The sequence below is a fragment of the Watersipora subatra genome, chromosome 1 (genome assembly GCF_963576615.1).
Source record: "Watersipora subatra chromosome 1, tzWatSuba1.1, whole genome shotgun sequence".
Lineage (NCBI taxonomy): Eukaryota > Metazoa > Bryozoa > Gymnolaemata > Cheilostomatida > Watersiporidae > Watersipora > Watersipora subatra.
The window spans coordinates 78477168-78501216 of record NC_088708.1 but is presented as its reverse complement, the minus strand read 5'-3'; the positions used below and the strand labels follow the sequence as shown (position 1 = coordinate 78501216).

At 33.5% G+C, this 24049-nt stretch overlaps 1 protein-coding gene across 1 annotated transcript in view; it reads left to right on the top strand.

Annotated features, from left to right (window-relative positions):
- LOC137385306 (cyclin-J-like) overlaps positions 1 to 23079 on the top strand; it is a 44836-nt gene extending 21757 nt beyond the window's left edge. The window contains exons 4-6 of the mRNA XM_068071746.1: positions 554 to 687; positions 8186 to 8345; positions 22371 to 23079. Of these exons, the coding sequence (XP_067927847.1) occupies positions 554 to 687; positions 8186 to 8345; positions 22371 to 22704 (628 nt within the window). The 3' untranslated portion in view covers positions 22705 to 23079. The remainder of the gene's footprint in view (positions 1 to 553; positions 688 to 8185; positions 8346 to 22370) is intronic.
- Positions 23080 to 24049: the final 970 nt, after the last annotated feature.

The window sequence follows — 24049 nt, the reverse complement described above, 5'->3', positions numbered from 1 at the left end:
ATTGTTACCTCTATTGTTACCTCTCATATATAATATAATAATTAATATAACAAGTGAAATAATACCAAATTTACTGAGCCTTTTTCACAGCTGTGGCAATGAATAACATCAGTCTCCCATTAACTTTAAAAAATAATGGCACTTTTTATTCTTCCGATTCTGGTGCTAAGACAACCGATTGAAAACAAAACGTGTTTTTCAGTGACATATTGACATAAAACCTCCTTTTTCTTTAAAAGCAAACTTTTTTTCGCTCATGACTTGTCAGGTAGGCTAAATCACATTACAATGTATTCGTATTGCATGGTTTTTTATAGTGCTCATTTTGTATTACCCGATGGCACCTCATGTTTCCTTGGTCCTTTCTTGTTAAGGCGTTTGTTTACATTTTAGTGATCTGTTGTTGATATGAGTCTGTAGATTGAAAGTTATAGCTGAATTTGTTTGCTCTGTGTTTCATAAAAAACCTAGTCACTGGTTTATACGATTATACTTGCAGTACGTAGGTGCATATGTTTTTTCGCATGGTAAAGTGGGAGCTTCATGTTTACAGCAACTACTACTCATCGCAGTTGATAGACAGCACTGACCTATTGCTTGATCGGCCTTTGAAACCAGATGAAGTTTCTACAGTAGATCAGCTTTGTAGGGATTATCTCTCTTATCTCATTAATCTACCCCTTCAAGGTCAGTTTCTACAGTAGGGCAAATTTGTAGGGATTATTTCTCCTATCTCAAATCTTTTTTTTCAAGGCAAGCTGTTAAGTCAACAGCCTTACTAGCATATTTCCACCAATATCTACTGTATCCTTTCTTTCCTAGATACACTATAACCTCTACTTACGAAAGTATTTCGTTCCTAAAGCCGTTTCGTAAGTTGAAATTTTCGTAATGAAAAGCCAATTTTACCACATAAATGTCTCAATTCGTTCCAAGCCTTCACTAAACACCTCTATTTGACCGCCATGGCACTGTATTGTCAAACCCTTCCCTTATGGCGGCGTTCTATTAGAGGTGACTTCCAAATAGACGGGGTCATTTTGCTCGACTAGCTGGCTGGCCAGAATTTTAGGAAGATAAATTCGACTTTTTTACAAGCGAAGCATTGCTAATGTTACATTCGTGTTGCCTGCTCACTTCTTCGGACAGAGCGACTTTAATGCCGTCGGCCTCAGCATATGTGCTAAACGGCTTTTGATCAACGTCGAAGTATCAGAGCGAGTGAAACAAGGAACTGCTTTGAGTAAAACATATATATAGATATATATATGTTTATATACATATATGTATGACGGATATAGTTATTACTTATTTTGATGGTGTTGCTTTCCAAGTTTTAGGAAAAAAACAAAAGCTTTTAAAGGAAAAAACTTTATAGAATCTTTCGAAGTTGAGTTCCCGCTGTACTACCATTCCATTGTTTCTCACATGTTTGATTCCTGCCATTCCCACCTTATATTCCTTTGTATTTCATACTCCTATCATCTCTTACTTGCGTTCCCACCTTATATTCCTTTGTATTTCATACTCCTATCATCTCTTACTTGCGTTCCCACCTTATATTCCTTTGTATTTCATACTCCTATCATCTCTTACTTGCGTTCCCACCTTATATTCCTTTGTATTTCATACTCCTATCATCTCTTACTTGCGTTCCCAATTTGTATTATATAGATCATTCTTCCTTTCTCATTCCCCCAAACATTCTTACTTCTCATCTCTTTGCTCCGTACTTTCTCCCCTTCTCTATTGCTCTTCTCAAAACATAGTTTTACCCTCCTACCTATCAATGCCTTCACTACCATCAATCCAGCATGCTTTTGATACCTTCCTATCCTGCCAGAAAGTTTAATGTCATCTGAACTGTAAATATGGATGTAATAATTTTTTGATATGGTCAACTCTCCAAAAGCAGGTTTTTGTACAAATGCTCTTTCTCACATATTTGATTGCATGCCAAAGCAGTATTTACATGTACATATTTATATTATTTTGATAGGAGTTATCTTACCTTCATCGTCATTACATTTTTGTTTCAGTTTTTTGAGGTAAGCAACAATTCACGCTTGCTCGTTTTGACAGTGTAGTTGATAATCTTGAGTGAGCTATTTTTATATGTTATCCGCTCTAGTAGTGTAGTGAAGTGTGTGCTATGTGTCAATCTATTTATATTGTGATAGATAAGTGTAGTAACATCGTTCACATTTCTTATTTTGTATTATTGTTATTGTGTATATGTACGTAACCATTTGCTTTAATATGCGTATGAGCTATACATTTGTTGTTCAGATTTTTATTGTATGTCCTTGGCATTTTTAGAAGAATTACTGTAGCTTGTGTTGGGATCGGGAGTGGGAAAGCGCCTTTAGCATCTACCTCTTACCCGCTGTAAGGCATCAACATACCGAGTTGATCCATTCCGATGTTACTTTTATCTACTAGAATGGCCGTTTATAAGAACTTAGTGTATTTCGTTTAATGGCTTTCATAGCTAAAACAACAACGGTAAATTTAAAAGCTAATTTATAATATTTTTTATATTATCTAATTATTTAATTCTAATTATTTCAGGCAGTCTCTCCGCTTTCCCATGTTTCATACTTTCTTATCATAACTATTGGACTGCTTCAGAGATTTCTTGTTCAAAGAGTTGATCCACGCGTGTTTATGTTTTCCTTTCAACACTGCTACCAGTTTCACTAGTCTGGTTCGGTTTTAAAACTTAAAATAAAAGTGTAAAACACTGTTTAGCATCATTTGAGCATTTTATATGAAAGAGAACTGTGAATGTGCTGCTTTACAACAAAAATCTGTAAACCGGAACTTAATTCATATGAAGACAAATATTTGCCCCAATTGTACATCTTGTGTAGAAAAGTTGGTAAGTTGAGCAGGTCGTAAAATCAGCCTTTGTGTCGCTACGTAGCGGAAACTTTTAGTTTAACTTAAATAAGTTTTACTTACTAACCACACACCTAAAGCTAAGTTTTAATCTTTTAGCAAACTTTTACTTTGTCATTCCAATTCTTGATTATATGTTTTCGATTTGACGTTTTTTGCCTCTCATTCAATATAACTTTTAGGCAACCTTTTAAACTGATTTGAGGAGCAAGACTGAGCAATGCTGTTCTCGAAAGCAGCCTCTCACGTACTTGGTCATTTAGTGGCCATCGAGAACCGGTCTGTATGCTCATTTCTCAAAGATTACTCGTAACTCGAGGAAGAAATTTGCTTGAAATTCTCCTTGTATATCGGTTTTCCCGTATGTTGAACCCCCGTACGTCGAGGTATGACTGTACTCCGATATCATTGTTTGCATGGTCTCTAGTTTTGACGTTGATCAATCAGCTAGAATATTATCGTAAGTTGTTTCTGAGTTTTAGCTCAAATCGTATAATTAACGATATCAATGTCAAGGAAGATATCAAGGATGAACAGCACAGCAACTTCAAATTAATAGATTAAAATGCTTGTAGGAAAGAATCTTTTGTATCAGCCCCAAAAGCTATCACAATTGAGAGCTATAAGAGTTTAAGGTAGCATGAGTTCACTAGTTTCTGAGCTATAAATAAGCTTGTCAGACAGACAACTCTGCTTTACCCCGGAGTAATCTCCCTTGAAACATTTCATAATCATGTGGCACCCTTGCGCCCAGGTGAAGGACAAACATGGACTTATGCCATTTTAGGTGTGTAGCTGCCTATTCACCTGCTTACACATTGCTACATCATTCTCTTGCGGTCAAAACATTTAGAGATTATTGATGAGGTTAGCCATGTCTTACTCTGCTGCGTTGTAGGTGCAAAATATGTGGAAATGTGATTACAAGCTCTTAGAAGCTCAAAAACGAACAGTTAATCGCAGCCATCACGAAAACGCTGTAGATTAAAATCTCTTATGGTGAACCTTTTGATACCAAATAACCGTAATGTGAATAACCGTAATGTGAATAACCGTAATGTGAATAACCGTAATGTGAATAACCGTAATGTAAATCACCGTAATGTGAATAACCGTAATGTGAATAACCGTAATGTAAATAACCGTAATGTGAATAACCGTAATGTAAATAACCGTAATGTGAATAACCGTAATGTGAATAACCGTAATGTGAATAACCGTAATGTGAATAACCGTAATGTGAATAACCGTAATGTAAATAACCGTAATGTGAATAACCGTAATGTGAATAACCGTAATGTGAATAACCGTAATGTGAATAACCGTAATGTAAACTTTGTTACAAATAAACCTTTAAAGTTTGACTTGCAACAAAATTCACATTACAGTTATTTGGTATCTTAAGATTCGCCATGTCTTACTCTGTCGTGTTATAGGTGCAAAATATATGGGAATGTGATTACAAGTTCTTAAAAGCTAAAAACCGAACAGTTAATCGCAGCCACACGAGACCGCCGTAGTTTGGATTCGCTTTCCAAAACGGCTCAAATGGGACGTAGTTGTACAAGATGGTTTCTGTTTACACTTTCATGCAACCTCAATTTACCTCATTCGTCAAAATATTTTCACAAATATACTTCACGCATTCAATAAAACCATGTCTATTGTTCTTACGCGTCTATTTTCTCGTCATTGTAATGCTGTCACTTTTAGCACTGATATCTTATAACTTACCGTAAAAAATCGTTAAACTTTTTAACCTTAGCTCGAAGGAGTACATATCATTGTCTGATAATCATGACGAGCCTGTTGGTTACCTGTGATAATCGAAAAGTGCTGCAAAAATTGTTTGCGAAGTATTGGTCACGTGATCAGATTACGACTTGACGGTTGAATAATGCCGAAACAAAACTGTAAAGTAGCGAGCATCTATATTTGATACGGGGACTTCGGTAAAACCAGAAGTGTTTGTCATAAACTAGTGCTACGATATGTTTTATAGTGAGCTTTTTATTGGTCTTTCAATACACGTGAGAACATCACGTGACAAGATGATAACCAAATTGTAATGACTACGTCAGATAAATAAACAGATTCCAATCTACGGTGGCTTTTCGTTTTTGAGCTTTTAAGGGCTTGTAATCACATTTCCATGTATTTGGCACCTACAACACAACAGGGTAATACATGGTGAATCTTTTGATAACAAATAACTGTAATGTGAATTTTGTTGCAAGTCAACCTTTAATTAAGGCTATTAAAATTGTGGTTGCGTCAAATTTGAGTTGATTTTTAAAAAAAGTATTTTTTTATTCATTAGTTGATATGTTGTTTGTTGTGTTAGGCGATCTCATTGTCAAGATATTTAAAGATTAAAATTGAAAAACATTGATTCCGGTAAAAACGCTCTGGCCAAAAAAAAACATGCCCAGACTTGCCCAAAATGATGTACCGTGTGATACAACCTGTTTCTATTTCTCGTATTCACATCAGCTAATGCGATAAAAGTTTAGTTCTACATGGTTCTCTGGGCATATATTTTATTTTGTATTTGCTCATGTTGGCTAGAATAAAATTTTAAATCCAGTTGCAGATACATTATTATGAATGTTTCAAACGCCTCAAACAAGGAAAATTAAAAACTTGTCATATTAGCTTCCTCTAAATACTGTGTAAACATCTTAGTACTGACTACCAATTCTATCGGTCTACGGTAATTATGTCGAGCAAACTAAGTAGAATAAGGTCTTTGTATCAGCACAATTCCGTCGCTATCCACACCGAAAACTAGTTACTAAGTAAAATAAGCAAGCTGCGTCTTTGAAAAGAATATGTGGTGAAACCAACTGCATCCCTAAAAGTCATGTACATTGTATGGTCAACGTTATCGAGTCATTATTGGTATCAATTTGTAGAAAGAAATTCAGTTGTCACATTTGATTAGTGGATTCAAGTACTAAACAAATGGTCGAGCTATGCAAAAGTACCTGTCAATACAGCTCTGATTACACTTAATAAATCCATCTATCGGACAACATTTCAGCACAGGTGTCAAAGAGGCTATGATGTATTCAATGTTTTGCAAATCATGTTTTGCATTATCTTCAACAATATTATTTTGTTATATAATTTTAACAAGCAAAAAGATTTTCATCTCGGCATAAAGCTTTTATTAAAAATATCCATCCAAGTCGTGGCCACTCTCATCGTTTCAGCTCATACAATAGGACAAATTCATCTACTGCAGCAAACTCAAACAAAACATCATGGTTTATGCAGCACACATTGAAGTCTTTCTTTCCCATTTATGGCAGTTTCCACACTGACAAAGCTGCTTCGCTGGTGGGACCACCTAAACATCCGGTAATAAATAAAACAAATGCAATAAATATATGTCATTCATAGATGTGTCATTCTAACCGTCTAACGCGTATCTACTGAAAACTTTCAAATTGGGAGTTAGATAGATTGCGAGTGTAATTTTAAAAATGAATAAATGTTTAACAAAAGCATAAGCACGCCAAGTCAACGATTCGAAGCTTTGGTTTTGGAAGTTGAAGACGTGCATTGGTCAATCGATTTTCCTCACTTTCTACAAGTGAGAAGTGAACATCTAAAATCTAATCATAAATCAAATTCACTAGCTAAAACTGCCAAAGAAAATTTGAAGCAAATATAGCTAAGTGAAACGATAAAAAATTATAAAAACGATGATTGGTGATAGCAAAAAGTTATAATTCTATTACTTAGTAAATGTATTCATGAGTACTAAATTTATTACCTTTAGTATATTCATCAATCTAAGCCATTGTATTGCTAGGTGCTATGAATTAAAAAGAAGCCGTCAAGAACTCAGTGTGCATCCGTATTTCGCACGCGCGCACAGGAAATTACATTATAGCTTCAAACAGGGAAATATAATCTGAATGTAAACACAACAGTATATCTATAGGAGACTCAAAGTAAAAGATAAATTTACTTCCATTCTCCAATCTTCCTCTGTAGCATAACGCTGCTGACGCCTGTCAGCTCTAACTATAAGCTGTCCGTTCCAAATTTTAACCAGCTGATGCTCAGAATACTCAGAGTCACCTTCCCAGTAACTGGAAGCATTTTTACAATTATGTTCGTCAATAAAACGTGTCGATCGAGTAATTCATTAAAGTAACGATGTTAATTAATTTAGTAAATATCCATGTCCATCCGATCTAGTAGTAGAGTAAAATCCTTAACTTCGAGATCACAGACAACGCGTTTTACGAGTGATAACATGTATTATGACCTACATGTATATAAAAATTTCGTGCTGATGATTGGCTAATGAAGCGATCTTATATTTATCGCTCGTGGACTCTTTTCAGATGTATCACTTGTTACGTCACGGATGAAGCACCCGCTAGAATCTGAGCTTTTTAAAAGATGGCCTCATTCAAGCGCATATATCTCTGTACAGGGTTAGTCTACAAAGACAAAAATGACATCAAATTATAGCTGATGTTTTAGCCTTTTTTATTGGTCTTAATTTCATTAAATCGACTTTTTTGGCGCAACCACATCTTTAAAGTAATTGCGTGCCATTGTTTATTAATTGTGAGCATTAGTATGCACATCGCTATTACAATAGCGCGAAAGTAGCAAAGCTTAATCCTACTTCTTGAACTTTTGTTTGGGTTTTCGTCCAAATGTCATATTATACTATTTTTAGTGCAGCAAAGAATATTTTAATTTATTATTAATCGGCTGATATGAAGTATGGCATATGAATCAACCATCGTGTATAGGCTAATTAACGAAGGCACATCATTATTCTCAAAATTTGTGAATAAATCACAATGTTATAAGATAATAGCTGTATAATTTTGAAAGAGACACCTTTTTAAAAATTAAAAAATTTTTTTTTAGATTCACACTAGGTTTTACACAAAACCTCTGTATCACCTTTTTAGCTATGCTAGACTTAGGTCATGCCGGCACGCCAGCACGCTGTGGCAATGGCTGATTGGCTGTCTTATGTTCATCACTTCTGTTTACTCAGCTTCCGATCAGATACTTTCTCTTCTAAATGCTGTTCATTGGGCTAGCAGGCAGACAAATTACATGTATTTCTGTGTCTATTCAGTCCATCTATTCGGTGTAATTAGCACAAATCTGTAATGCCGCTTTCATTGGGCAGTGTGTGGGCTTGCTTTGAAGCAGCCCTATGATGTCATCCATCACGCTGTTTCCTAGATACCAGCGTACTCTGCTTCTCTCAGTTTCCTATCAATTTAGTTTATCATTGCAGATATTAACTTCCGGCGACTTCGTCCTTCAGTGGTTGCTTGCGCTGTCCTGGCAGCAGTGCGACAGTTGGTTTCTCTCAGCCCCCTTTGGCCCGATAGACTCGAAGCAAAGTCGGGCATTTCTGTAAACTCTTTTTCTGGACCATTACAAAACATTGTCTCGTAAGTTTGATGATATTATGTAGTGTGTAGATGTCAGATTTATTCTAATCCTCACAAAAATTCACATGCTTTCAAATATGTAGCAATGCTTATTTATTGATGTCAGCAGAACTCCGACGCTCTGAATATGCAGATGCTCGTTCTGTGGTCAGAGTGAACTGGCTTCACTCAGCAATAATAGCTGAGTGGGCCATTCGACTAGTGGACTATTCAACTAGTGGGCCGTTCAACGAGTGGGCCATTCAATGAGTGCACCATTCGACGAGTTGACTATTCGACAAGTGGCCCATTCGACTGGTGGACTATTCGACAAGTTGGCCATTTGACAAGTGGGCCATCTGCCACGAGGGCTATTTGACTAGTGGGCCATCCGACGAGTAAACTATTTGATAAATGAGCCATTTGGTTAACGGGCCGGGCCATTCAACGAGTGGGCCATCCGATGTGTGGACCATCCAATGAGTGGGCCATTGTATCAGTGGGCCATTTGGCGAGTGAGCTATTTGACAAGTTGGCCATCCAACGAGTCGCCCATCTCAATATGCAAAATCTCAAAATACAAATGCAGTGCACCCCCCCCCCCCCTTACGACATTAATTCATTCTGATGTTGACATCATTAGATGAAAATGTCGTATAGAGGGGTGTAGAAACCCATAGTAAATATCTACTGCAAACACCCCCTGGTAAAAAACATCAAAATTTTGTATACGACCTGTGCATATTAAAAATTAATAACAAAATAATATATTAATCTTAGTAACTATAATTACTTCAGTGTATTTAGTGGTTATGATCTGCAATAAAATGTAATATTATTATGAACAGTACGTACCGTATGAACAGTACGTACCGTATGAACAGTACGTACCGTATGGAGCTTTCACTTTCAAGACAGATGTATTGAAACTAAACTTATACAACATAAACTTTGAATTTAACCTGAATGAATTTAACTTACTAAACACACACTTGAAGCTAAGTTTTAGTATGTATTTTACTAACTTACTAAACACACACTTGAAGCTAAGTTTTAGTATGTATTTTACTAACTTACTAAACACACACTTGAAGCTAAGTTTTAGTATGTATTTTACTAACTTACTAAACACACACTTGAAGCTAAGTCTCAGTGTGTACTTTACTAACTTACTAAACACACACTTGAGGCTAAGTCTCAGTGTGTACTTTACTAACTTACTAAACACACACTTGAGGCTAAGTTTTAGTGTGTATTTTACTAACTTACTAAACACACACTTGAAGCTAAGTTTTAGTGTGTATTTTACTAACTTACTAAACACACACTTGAAGCTAAGTTTTAGTGTGTATTTTACTAACTTACTAAACACACACTTGAAGCTAAGTTTTAGTATGTATTTTACTAACTTATTAAACACACACTTGAGGCTAAGTTTTAGTATGTATTTTACTAACTTATTAAACACACACTTGAGGCTAAGTTTTAGTGTGTATTTTACTAACTTACTAAACACACACTTGAAGCTAAGTCTCAGTATGTATTTTACTAACTTACTAAACACATACTTGAAGCTAAGTCTCAGTATGTATTTTACTAACTTATTAAACACACACTTGAGGCTAAGTTTTAGTATGTATTTTACTAACTTACTAAACACACACTTGAAGCTAAGTCTCAGTGTGTACTTTACTAACTTACTAAACACACACTTGAGGCTAAGTCTCAGTGTGTACTTTACTAACTTACTAAACACACACTTGAGGCTAAGTTTTAGTGTGTATTTTACTAACTTACTAAACACACACTTGAAGCTAAGTTTTAGTATGTATTTTACTAACTTACTAAACACATACTTGAAGCTAAGTCTCAGTATGTATTTTACTAACTTACTAAACACACACTTGAGGCTAAGTTTTAGTATGTATTTTACTAACTTATTAAACACACACTTGAGGCTAAGTTTTAGTATGTATTTTACTCAACTTATTAAACACACACTTGAGGCTAAGTTTTAGTGTGTATTTTACTAACTTACTAAACACACACTTGAAGCTAAGTTTTAGTATGTATTTTACTAACTTACTAAACACACACTTGAAGCTAAGTTTTAGTATGTATTTTACTAACTTACTAAACACACACTTGAAGCTAAGTTTTAGTATGTATTTTACTAACTTACTAAACACACACTTGAAGCTAAGTTTTAGTATGTATTTTACTAACTTACTAAACACACACTTGAAGCTAAGTCTCAGTGTGTACTTTACTAACTTACTAAACACACACTTGAAGCTAAGTTTTAGTGTGTATTTTACTAACATACTAAACACACACTTGAAGCTAAGTTTTAGTATGTATTTTACTAACTTATTAAACACACACTTGAGGCTAAGTTTTAGTATGTATTTTACTCAACTTATTAAACACACACTTGAGGCTAAGTTTTAGTGTGTATTTTACTAACTTACTAAACACACACTTGAAGCTAAGTTTTAGTATGTATTTTACTAACTTATTAAACACACACTTGAGGCTAAGTTTTAGTATGTATTTTACTCAACTTATTAAACACACACTTGAGGCTAAGTTTTAGTGTGTATTTTACTAACTTACTAAACACACACTTGAAGCTAAGTTTTAGTATGTATTTTACTAACTTACTAAACACATACTTGAAGCTAAGTCTCAGTATGTATTTTACTAACTTACTAAACACACACTTGAGGCTAAGTTTTAGTATGTATTTTACTAACTTATTAAACACACACTTGAGGCTAAGTTTTAGTATGTATTTTACTCAACTTATTAAACACACACTTGAGGCTAAGTTTTAGTGTGTATTTTACTAACTTACTAAACACACACTTGAAGCTAAGTTTTAGTATGTATTTTACTAACTTACTAAACACACACTTGAAGCTAAGTCTCAGTGTGTACTTTACTAACTTACTGAACACACACTTGAAGCTAAGTTTTAGTATGTATTTTACTAACTTACTAAACACACACACTTGAAGCTAAGTTTTAGTATGTATTTTACTAACTTACTAAACACACACTTGAAGCTAAGTTTTAGTATGTATTTTACTCAACTTACTAAACACACACTTGAAGCTAAGTTTTAGTATGTATTTTACTAACTTACTAAACACACACTTGAAGCTAAGTTTTAGTATGTATTTTACTAACTTACTAAACACACACTTGAGGCTAAGTCTCAGTATGTATTTTACTAACTTACTAAACACACACTTGAAGCTAAGTTTTAGTATGTATTTTACTAACTTATTAAACACACACTTGAGGCTAAGTTTTAGTATGTATTTTACTCAACTTATTAAACACACACTTGAGGCTAAGTTTTAGTGTGTATTTTACTAACTTACTAAACACACACTTGAGGCTAAGTCTCAGTATGTATTTTACTAACTTACTAAACACACACTTGAAGCTAAGTTTTAGTATGTATTTTACTAACTTACTAAACACACACTTGAAGCTAAGTCTCAGTATGTATTTTACTAACTTACTAAACACACACTTGAAGCTAAGTTTTAGTATGTATTTTACTAACTTACTAAACACACACTTGAAGCTAAGTCTCAGTATGTATTTTACTAACTTACTAAACACACACTTGAAGCTAAGTTTTAGTATGTATTTTACTAACTTACTAAACACACACTTGAAGCTAAGTCTCAGTATGTATTTTACTAACTTACTAAACACACACTTGAAGCTAAGTCTCAGTATGTATTTTACTAACTTACTAAACACACACTTGAAGCTAAGTCTCAGTATGTATTTTACTAACTTACTAAACACACACTTGAAGCTAAGTTTTAGTATGTATTTTACTAACTTACTAAACACACACTTGAAGCTAAGTCTCAGTATATATTTTACTAACTTACTAAACACACACTTGAGGCTAAGTTTTAGTATGTATTTTACTAACTTATTAAACACACACTTGAGGCTAAGTTTTAGTATGTATTTTACTCAACTTATTAAACACACACTTGAGGCTAAGTTTTAGTGTGTATTTTACTAACTTACTAAACACACACTTGAAGCTAAGTTTTAGTATGTATTTTACTAACTTACTAAACACACACTTGAAGCTAAGTTTTAGTATGTATTTTACTAACTTACTAAACACACACTTGAAGCTAAGTTTTAGTATGTATTTTACTAACTTACTAAACACATACTTGAAGCTAAGTCTCAGTATGTATTTTACTAACTTACTAAACACACACTTGAAGCTAAGTTTTAGTGTGTATTTTACTAACTTACTAAACACACACTTGAAGCTAAGTTTTAGTGTGTATTTTACTAACTTACTAAACACACACTTGAAGCTAAGTTTTAGTATGTATTTTACTAACTTACTAAACACACACTTGAAGCTAAGTTTTAGTATGTATTTTACTAACTTACTAAACACACACTTGAAGCTAAGTTTTAGTGTGTATTTTACTAACTTACTAAACACACACTTGAAGCTAAGTTTTAGTATGTATTTTACTAACTTACTAAACACACACTTGAAGCTAAGTTTTAGTATGTATTTTACTCAACTTATTAAACACACACTTGAGGCTAAGTTTTAGTATGTATTTTACTCAACTTATTAAACACACACTTGAGGCTAAGTTTTAGTGTGTATTTTACTAACTTACTAAACACACACTTGAAGCTAAGTTTTAGTATGTATTTTACTAACTTACTAAACACACACTTGAAGCTAAGTTTTAGTATGTATTTTACTAACTTACTAAACACACACTTGAAGCTAAGTTTTAGTATGTATTTTACTAACTTACTAAACACACACTTGAAGCTAAGTTTTAGTATGTATTTTACTAACTTACTAAACACACACTTGAAGCTAAGTCTCAGTGTGTACTTTACTAACTTACTAAACACACACTTGAAGCTAAGTTTTAGTGTGTATTTTACTAACATACTAAACACACACTTGAAGCTAAGTTTTAGTATGTATTTTACTAACTTATTAAACACACACTTGAGGCTAAGTTTTAGTATGTATTTTACTCAACTTATTAAACACACACTTGAGGCTAAGTTTTAGTGTGTATTTTACTAACTTACTAAACACACACTTGAAGCTAAGTTTTAGTATGTATTTTACTAACTTATTAAACACACACTTGAGGCTAAGTTTTAGTATGTATTTTACTCAACTTATTAAACACACACTTGAGGCTAAGTTTTAGTGTGTATTTTACTAACTTACTAAACACACACTTGAAGCTAAGTTTTAGTATGTATTTTACTAACTTACTAAACACATACTTGAAGCTAAGTCTCAGTATGTATTTTACTAACTTACTAAACACACACTTGAGGCTAAGTTTTAGTATGTATTTTACTAACTTACTAAACACACACTTGAAGCTAAGTTTTAGTATGTATTTTACTAACTTACTAAACACACACTTGAGGCTAAGTCTCAGTATGTATTTTACTAACTTACTAAACACACACTTGAAGCTAAGTTTTAGTATGTATTTTACTAACTTATTAAACACACACTTGAGGCTAAGTTTTAGTATGTATTTTACTCAACTTATTAAACACACACTTGAGGCTAAGTTTTAGTGTGTATTTTACTAACTTACTAAACACACACTTGAGGCTAAGTCTCAGTATGTATTTTACTAACTTACTAAACACACACTTGAAGCTAAGTTTTAGTATGTATTTTACTAACTTACTAAACACACACTTGAAGCTAAGTCTCAGTATGTATTTTACTAACTTACTAAACACACACTTGAAGCTAAGTTTTAGTATGTATTTTACTAACTTACTAAACACACACTTGAAGCTAAGTCTCAGTATGTATTTTACTAACTTACTAAACACACACTTGAAGCTAAGTTTTAGTATGTATTTTACTAACTTACTAAACACACACTTGAAGCTAAGTCTCAGTATGTATTTTACTAACTTACTAAACACACACTTGAAGCTAAGTCTCAGTATGTATTTTACTAACTTACTAAACACACACTTGAAGCTAAGTCTCAGTATGTATTTTACTAACTTACTAAACACACACTTGAAGCTAAGTTTTAGTATGTATTTTACTAACTTACTAAACACACACTTGAAGCTAAGTCTCAGTATATATTTTACTAACTTACTAAACACACACTTGAGGCTAAGTTTTAGTATGTATTTTACTAACTTATTAAACACACACTTGAGGCTAAGTTTTAGTATGTATTTTACTCAACTTATTAAACACACACTTGAGGCTAAGTTTTAGTGTGTATTTTACTAACTTACTAAACACACACTTGAAGCTAAGTTTTAGTATGTATTTTACTAACTTACTAAACACACACTTGAAGCTAAGTTTTAGTATGTATTTTACTAACTTACTAAACACACACTTGAAGCTAAGTTTTAGTATGTATTTTACTAACTTACTAAACACATACTTGAAGCTAAGTCTCAGTATGTATTTTACTAACTTACTAAACACACACTTGAAGCTAAGTTTTAGTGTGTATTTTACTAACTTACTAAACACACACTTGAAGCTAAGTTTTAGTGTGTATTTTACTAACTTACTAAACACACACTTGAAGCTAAGTTTTAGTATGTATTTTACTAACTTACTAAACACACACTTGAAGCTAAGTTTTAGTATGTATTTTACTAACTTACTAAACACACACTTGAAGCTAAGTTTTAGTGTGTATTTTACTAACTTACTAAACACACACTTGAAGCTAAGTTTTAGTATGTATTTTACTAACTTACTAAACACACACTTGAAGCTAAGTTTTAGTATGTATTTTACTAACTTACTAAACACACACTTGAAGCTAAGTTTTAGTATATATTTTACTAACTTACTAAACACACACTTGAAGCTAAGTTTTAGTGTGTATTTTACTAACTTACTAAACACACACTTGAAGCTAAGTTTTAGTATGTATTTTACTAACTTACTAAACACACACTTGAAGCTAAGTTTTAGTATGTATTTTACTAACTTACTAAACACACACTTGAGGCTAAGTCTCAGTGTGTACTTTACTAACTTACTAAACACACACTTGAGGCTAAGTCTCAGTGTGTACTTTACTAACTTACTAAACACACACTTGAGGCTAAGTCTCAGTGTGTACTTTACTAACTTACTAAACACACACTTGAGGCTAAGTCTCAGTGTGTACTTTACTAACTTACTAAACACACACTTGAGGCTAAGTCTCAGTATGTATTTTACTAACTTACTAAACACACACTTGAAGCTAAGTTTTAGTATGTATTTTACTAACTTACTAAACACACACTTGAAGCTAAGTCTCAGTGTGTACTTTACTAACTTACTAAACACACACTTGAAGCTAAGTCTCAGTGTGTACTTTACTAACTTACTAAACACACACTTGAGGCTAAGTCTCAGTGTGTACTTTACTAACTTACTAAACACACACTTGAAGCTAAGTTTTAGTATATATTTTACCAACTTACTAAACACACACTTGAGGCTAAGTCTCAGTGTGTACTTTACTAACTTACTAAACACACACTTGAGGCTAAGTCTCAGTGTGTACTTTACTAACTTACTAAACACACACTTGAGGCTAAGTCTCAGTATGTATTTTACTAACTTACTAAACACACACTTGAGGCTAAGTCTCAGTATGTATTTTACTAACTTACTAAACACACACTTGAAGCTAAGTTTTAGTATGTATTTTACTAACTTACTAAACACACACTTGAAGCTAAGTCTCAGTATGTATTTTACTAACTTACTAAACACACACTTGAGGCTAAGTCTCAGTGTGTACTTTACTAACTTACTAAACACACACTTGAGGCTAAGTCTCAGTATGTATTTTACTAACTTACTAAACACACACTTGAGGCTAAGTCTCAGTGTGTACTTTACTAACTTACTAAACACACACTTGAGGCTAAGTCTCAGTGTGTACTTTACTAACTTACTAAACACACACTTGAGGCTAAGTCTCAGTGTGTACTTTACTAACTTACTAAACACACACTTGAGGCTAAGTCTCAGTATGTATTTTACTAACTTACTAAACACACACTTGAGGCTAAGTCTCAGTGTGTACTTTACTAACTTACTAAACACACACTTGAGGCTAAGTCTCAGTATGTATTTTACTAACTTACTAAACACACACTTGAAGCTAAGTTTTAGTGTGTATTTTACTAACTTACTAAACACACACTTGAAGCTAAGTTTTAGTATGTATTTTACTAACTTACTAAACACACACTTGAAGCTAAGTTTTAGTATGTATTTTACTAACTTACTAAACACACACTTGAAGCTAAGTCTCAGTGTGTACTTTACTAACTTACTAAACACACACTTGAAGCTAAGTTTTAGTATGTATTTTACTAACTTACTAAACACACACTTGAAGCTAAGTCTCAGTGTGTACTTTACTAACTTACTAAACACACACTTGAGGCTAAGTCTCAGTGTGTACTTTACTAACTTACTAAACACACACTTGAGGCTAAGTCTCAGTGTGTACTTTACTAACTTACTAAACACACACTTGAGGCTAAGTCTCAGTATGTATTTTACTAACTTACTAAACACACACTTGAAGCTAAGTTTTAGTATGTATTTTACTAACTTACTAAACACACACTTGAAGCTAAGTTTTAGTATGTATTTTACTAACTTACTAAACACACACTTGAAGCTAAGTCTCAGTGTGTACTTTACTAACTTACTAAACACACACTTGAAGCTAAGTTTTAGTATGTATTTTACTAACTTACTAAACACACACTTGAAGCTAAGTCTCAGTGTGTACTTTACTAACTTACTAAACACACACTTGAGGCTAAGTCTCAGTGTGTACTTTACTAACTTACTAAACACACACTTGAGGCTAAGTCTCAGTGTGTACTTTACTAACTTACTAAACACACACTTGAGGCTAAGTCTCAGTGTGTACTTTACTAACTTACTAAACACACACTTGAGGCTAAGTCTCAGTGTGTACTTTACTAACTTACTAAACACACACTTGAGGCTAAGTCTCAGTATGTATTTTACTAACTTACTAAACACACACTTGAAGCTAAGTTTTAGTATGTATTTTACTAACTTACTAAACACACACTTAAGGCTAAGTCTCAGTGTGTACTTTACTAACTTACTAAACACACACTTGAGGCTAAGTCTCAGTATGTATTTTACTAACTTACTAAACACACACTTGAAGCTAAGTTTTAGTATGTATTTTACTAACTTACTAAACACACACTTGAAGCTAAGTCTCAGTGTGTACTTTACTAACTTACTAAACACACACTTGAGGCTAAGTCTCAGTGTGTACTTTACTAACTTACTAAACACACACTTGAGGCTAAGTCTCAGTGTGTACTTTACTAACTTACTAAACACACACTTGAGGCTAAGTCTCAGTGTGTACTTTACTAACTTACTAAACACACACTTGAGGCTAAGTCTCAGTATGTATTTTACTAACTTACTAAACACACACTTGAAGCTAAGTTTTAGTATGTATTTTACTAACTTACTAAACACACACTTGAGACTAAGTCTCAGTGTGTACTTTACTAACTTACTAAACACACACTTGAGGCTAAGTCTCAGTATGTATTTTACTAACTTACTAAACACACACTTGAAGCTAAGTTTTAGTATGTATTTTACTAACTTACTAAACACACACTTGAAGCTAAGTCTCAGTGTGTACTTTACTAACTTACTAAACACACACTTGAGGCTAAGTCTCAGTGTGTACTTTACTAACTTACTAAACACACACTTGAGGCTAAGTCTCAGTGTGTACTTTACTAACTTACTAAACACACACTTGAGGCTAAGTCTCAGTGTGTACTTTACTAACTTACTAAACACACACTTGAGGCTAAGTCTCAGTATGTATTTTACTAACTTACTAAACACACACTTGAAGCTAAGTCTCAGTGTGTACTTTACTAACTTACTAAACACACACTTGAAGCTAAGTCTCAGTGTGTACTTTACTAACTTACTAAACACACACTTGAGGCTAAGTCTCAGTATGTATTTTACTAACTTACTAAACACACACTTGAAGCTAAGTTTTAGTATGTATTTTACTAACTTACTAAACACACACTTGAAGCTAAGTCTCAGTGTGTACTTTACTAACTTACTAAACACACACTTGAGGCTAAGTCTCAGTGTGTACTTTACTAACTTACTAAACACACACTTGAGGCTAAGTCTCAGTGTGTACTTTACTAACTTACTAAACACACACTTGAGGCTAAGTCTCAGTGTGTACTTTACTAACTTACTAAACACACACTTGAGGCTAAGTCTCAGTATGTATTTTACTAACTTACTAAACACACACTTGAAGCTAAGTTTTAGTATGTATTTTACTAACTTACTAAACACACACTTGAAGCTAAGTTTTAGTATGTATTTTACTAACTTACTAAACACACACTTGAAGCTAAGTTTTAGTATGTATTTTACTAACTTACTAAACACACACTTGAAGCTAAGTTTTAGTATGTGTTTTACTAACTTACTAAACACACACTTGAAGCTAAGTCTCAGTGTGTACTTTACTAACTTACTAAACACACACTTGAGGCTAAGTCTCAGTGTGTACTTTACTAACTTACTAAACACACACTTGAAGCTAAGTTTTAGTATGTATTTTACTAACTTACTAAACACACACTTGAAGCTAAGTCTCAGTGTGTACTTTACTAACTTACTAAACACACACTTGAAGCTAAGTTTTAGTATGTATTTTACTAACTTACTAAACACACACTTGAAGCTAAGTCTCAGTGTGTACTTTACTAACTTACTAAACACACACTTGAGGCTAAGTCTCAGTGTGTACTTTACTAACTTACTAAACACACACTTGAGGCTAAGTCTCAGTGTGTACTTTACTAACTTACTAAACACACACTTGAGGCTAAGTCTCAGTGTGTACTTTACTAACTTACTAAACACACACTTGAGGCTAAGTCTCAGTATGTATTTTACTAACTTACTAAACACACACTTGAAGCTAAGTTTTAGTATGTATTTTACTAACTTACTAAACACACACTTGAGGCTAAGTCTCAGTGTGTACTTTACTAACTTACTAAACACACACTTGAAGCTAAGTCTCAGTATGTATTTTACTAACTTACTAAACACACACTTGAAGCTAAGTTTTAGTATGTATTTTACTAACTTACTAAACACACACTTGAAGCTAAGTCTCAGTGTGTACTTTACTAACTTACTAAACACACACTTGAGGCTAAGTCTCAGTGTGTACTTTACTAACTTACTAAACACACACTTGAGGCTAAGTCTCAGTGTGTACTTTACTAACTTACTAAACACACACTTGAGGCTAAGTCTCAGTGTGTACTTTACTAACTTACTAAACACACACTTGAGGCTAAGTCTCAGTATGTATTTTACTAACTTACTAAACACACACTTGAAGCTAAGTTTTAGTATGTATTTTACTAACTTACTAAACACACACTTGAAGCTAAGTTTTAGTATGTATTTTACTAACTTACTAAACACACACTTGAAGCTAAGTTTTAGTATGTATTTTACTAACTTACTAAACACACACTTGAAGCTAAGTCTCAGTGTGTACTTTACTAACTTACTAAACACACACTTGAAGCTAAGTCTCAGTGTGTATTTTACTCAACTTTAATTTTGTCATCATCCTTATCTTTATTACCCGTTTCTGGTTTCGTTTGCACTTCTAATGAATGTTACTGAATTGAGAGAGAGGAGAGAGGAGAGAGGAGAGAGGAGAGAGGAGAGAGGAGAGAGGAGAGAGGAGAGAGGAGAGAGGAGAGAGGAGAGAGGAGAGAGAGAGAGCATCTCATCTTTTTAGGTGTTGTGGGAGGGATTTCGACGAATAGCATTTCAGCATCATTGTTATTACGATGTATGCAGCACACCGATTGCCAAACTTTAATTTTGAAAGACATTTTTGTGGATGTCGTATTGCGAAAAAATGCTGTATGTAGGGAACGAAAAGGCATTGTGTTCCACATCGTAAGGCGGAAAAAATCTTTAAACAGGGAGGTTGTAACCCGGAGATGCACTCTATATTATATTATGTATGTCAGGGTGACATTAGGTCTAGAATCCCTCTGATAGGCAGACAGTTCAAATAATGTAGTGACAGCTGATTCCAGGTAGTCCATAATATTCATATCTCAATATACAAAGATAGTCCATAATATCCATATCTCAACATACAAAGATAGTCAATAATATTAATATCTCGACATACAAAGATAGTCCATAATATTCTTATCTCAATATACAAAGATAGTCCATAGTATCCTTATTTCAACATACAAAGATAGTTCATAATATCCATATCTCGGCATCAAAAGATAGTCCATAATATTCATATCTCAATATACAAAGACAGTCCATAATATTCTTATCTCAATATACAAAGATAGTCAATAATATTCATATCTCAACATACAAAGATAGTCCATAATATTCATATCTCGACATACAAAGATAGTTCATAATATTCATATCTCGACATACAAAGATAGTCCATAATATTCACATCTCAATATACAAAGGTAGTCCATAATATCCATATCTCAACATACAAAGATAGTCCATAATATTCACATCTCAATATACAAAGGTAGTCCATAATATCCATATCTCAACATACAAAGATAGTCCACAATATACTTATCTCAATATACAAAGATAGTCCATAGTATCCTTATTTCAACATACAAAGGTAGTTCATAATATTCATATCTCGACATACAAAGGTAGTCCATAATATCCATATCTCAACATACAAAGATAGTTCATAATATTCATATCTCGACATACAAAGATAGTTCATAATATTCATATCTCGACATACAAAGATAGTCCACAATATTCATATCTCGACATACAAAGATAGTCCATAATATTCATATCTCGACGTACAAAGATAGTTCATAATATTCATATCTCAACATACAAAGATAGTCCATAATATCCATATCTCAACATACAAAGATAGTTCATAATATTCATATCTCGACATACAAAGATGGTCCATAATATTCATATCTCAGTATACAAAGATAGTTCATAATATCCATATCTCGACATAAAAAGATAGTCCATAATATTTAAATCTCAGTATACAAAGATAGTTCATAATATTCATATCTCGACATACAAAGATAGTCCACAATATACTTATCTCAATATACAAAGATAGTCCATAGTATCCTTATTTCAACATACAAAGGTAGTTCATAATATTCATATCTCGACATACAAAGGTAGTCCATAATATCCATATCTCAACATACAAAGATAGTCCATAATATTCATATCTCAACATACAAAGATAGTTCATAATATTCATATCTCAGTATACAAAGATAGTTCATAATATCCATATCTCGACATAAAAAGATAGTCCACAATATTCAAATCTCAGTATACAAAGATAGTTCATAATATTCATATCTCGACATACAAAGATAGTATATAATGTTCATATCTCGACATACAAAGATAGTCCATAATATTCATATCTCAACATACAAAGATAGTTCATAATATTCATATCTCGACATACAAAGGTAGTCCATAATATCCATATCTCAACATACAAAGATAGTCCACAATATACTTTAATCTTTTTACGAGCGAAGCGATGCTACTGTTGCCTATATTCTGTCTATATATGCCGTCAGTCTCAGCATTTTTGCTAAACGGTTTTTTATATACGTCAAAGTATCAGACTGACTTAAACAAGGACCATTTGGAGTAAAACATGTTAGATGGATACAGTTACTATTCATCGATCGTGTTGTTTGCAATGCAATGTTTTGAAAAGTTGCGGACATGCTAAAGTTGCCTTCGGTCTCGATACAATTATTTGCTCAAATTTTATTTCATTTCAAAAACGTTGTATATTCAGGGATCCTAGGTCTTGTCTCTTCGATTGTTGACAGAATGTATGAGGTTGCCAAAGCAGCACAAGAACAGACCTGCCACAGAAAGAGAGTGGCCAATCAAAATGATGATGTATCACTGTCATCTGGTTATATTTCTGGAAACTCTCCTTCCATTGCATCAGACTCAATACGCAGCCCTGACCCTAGTTCAGAAATCGAGTCGAGTTCCTTCTCTCCTCCAGTAAGCATACCAACTGAGGAGTCAAAAAATCTCTTGGATGTAGGTGACTCTGTGGGACCAAAGGACACATTTCATGAACTATGTTCTGCCTCACCCTCGACCTCATCATCTTCGGCAAATTCATGCTATAATCCAGCTATACAACAGTGAAACACAATGAGTTGTCTGCATGTTCAGCTGCACTCTTTCTACAGTGGCAGCGCAGTGGTGAAGGCAGACTAGACAGCTTTTCAGACCAAAAGATTTGGGTGTGTGACCAAAAGATTTTAGTCATGCTTTTTTGCATGCTTCAGTTGCGTTCATAGTGTGTGCAAATACGTAAACTTATTTCGTATTTAGTCCGTCCGTTTTTATATCATTGTTAATCATATTTTTATTACACTGTTTTCTAAATAGAATCTCAATTTTTGTGCACAGTTTTTTCTCACCTACACCAGTTACCTTAGCTATCCATTTTTCATGTATGTGAAATGTTTGTACTCATCTGCGGACAATAAAAAAGAGTGTTTATCCTTTGTCACCACATCTGCTGCATAGTTTACTTTATTGCATTGAGAGGTCTATCAGGGGAATGCTTAAAGGTTGACTTGCAACAAAATTCACATTACAGTTATTTGGTATCAACAGATTCACGATGTCTTACTCTGTTGTGTTGTAGGTGCAAAATATGTGGAAATGTGATTACAAGCTCCTAAAAGCTCAAAAACGAACAGAAAATCGCCGCCATCACAAAACCGCTGTAGATTAAAATCTCTTTCCAAAACGGCTCAAATGGGATGTAGTTGTACAAGATGGTTTCTGTTTACACTTTCATGCAACCTCATTCGTCGAAATATTTTCACAAATATACTTCACGCATTCAATAATACCATGTCTATTATTCCTACGCGTCTATTTTATCGTCATTGTAATGCTGTCACTTTTAGCACTGATATCTTATAACTTACCGTAAAAGTTCGTTTGATTTTTTAACCTTAGATCAAAAGAGTACATATCATTGTCTGATAATCATGACGAGCCTGTTGGTCACCTGTGATAATTGAAAAGTGCTACAGAAATTATTTGTGGAAGTATTGGGTCACATGATCAGATTACGACTAGACGATTAGATCAAGCCGAAACAAAACTGTAAAGTAGCGAGCATCTATATTTGATACGGGGTCTTTGGTAAAACCCGAAGTGTTTGTCATAAACTAGTGCTACGAAAAGTTGAGCTTTTTATTGGTCTTTCAATACACGTGAGAACATCACGTGACAAAACAATAACCAAATGTAATGATAACGTCAGAGAAATAAATAGATTCCAATCTACGGCCGCTTTTCGTTTTTGAGTTTTTAAGAGCTTGTAATCACATTTCCACACATTTGGCACCTACAAAACAACAGAGTAAGACATGGTGAATCTCTTGATACCAAATAACTGTAATGTGAATTTTATTGCAAGTCAACCTTAAATAAGAATTTGTCTCTCCTTTTTCATTGCCAAAAAGTTTCT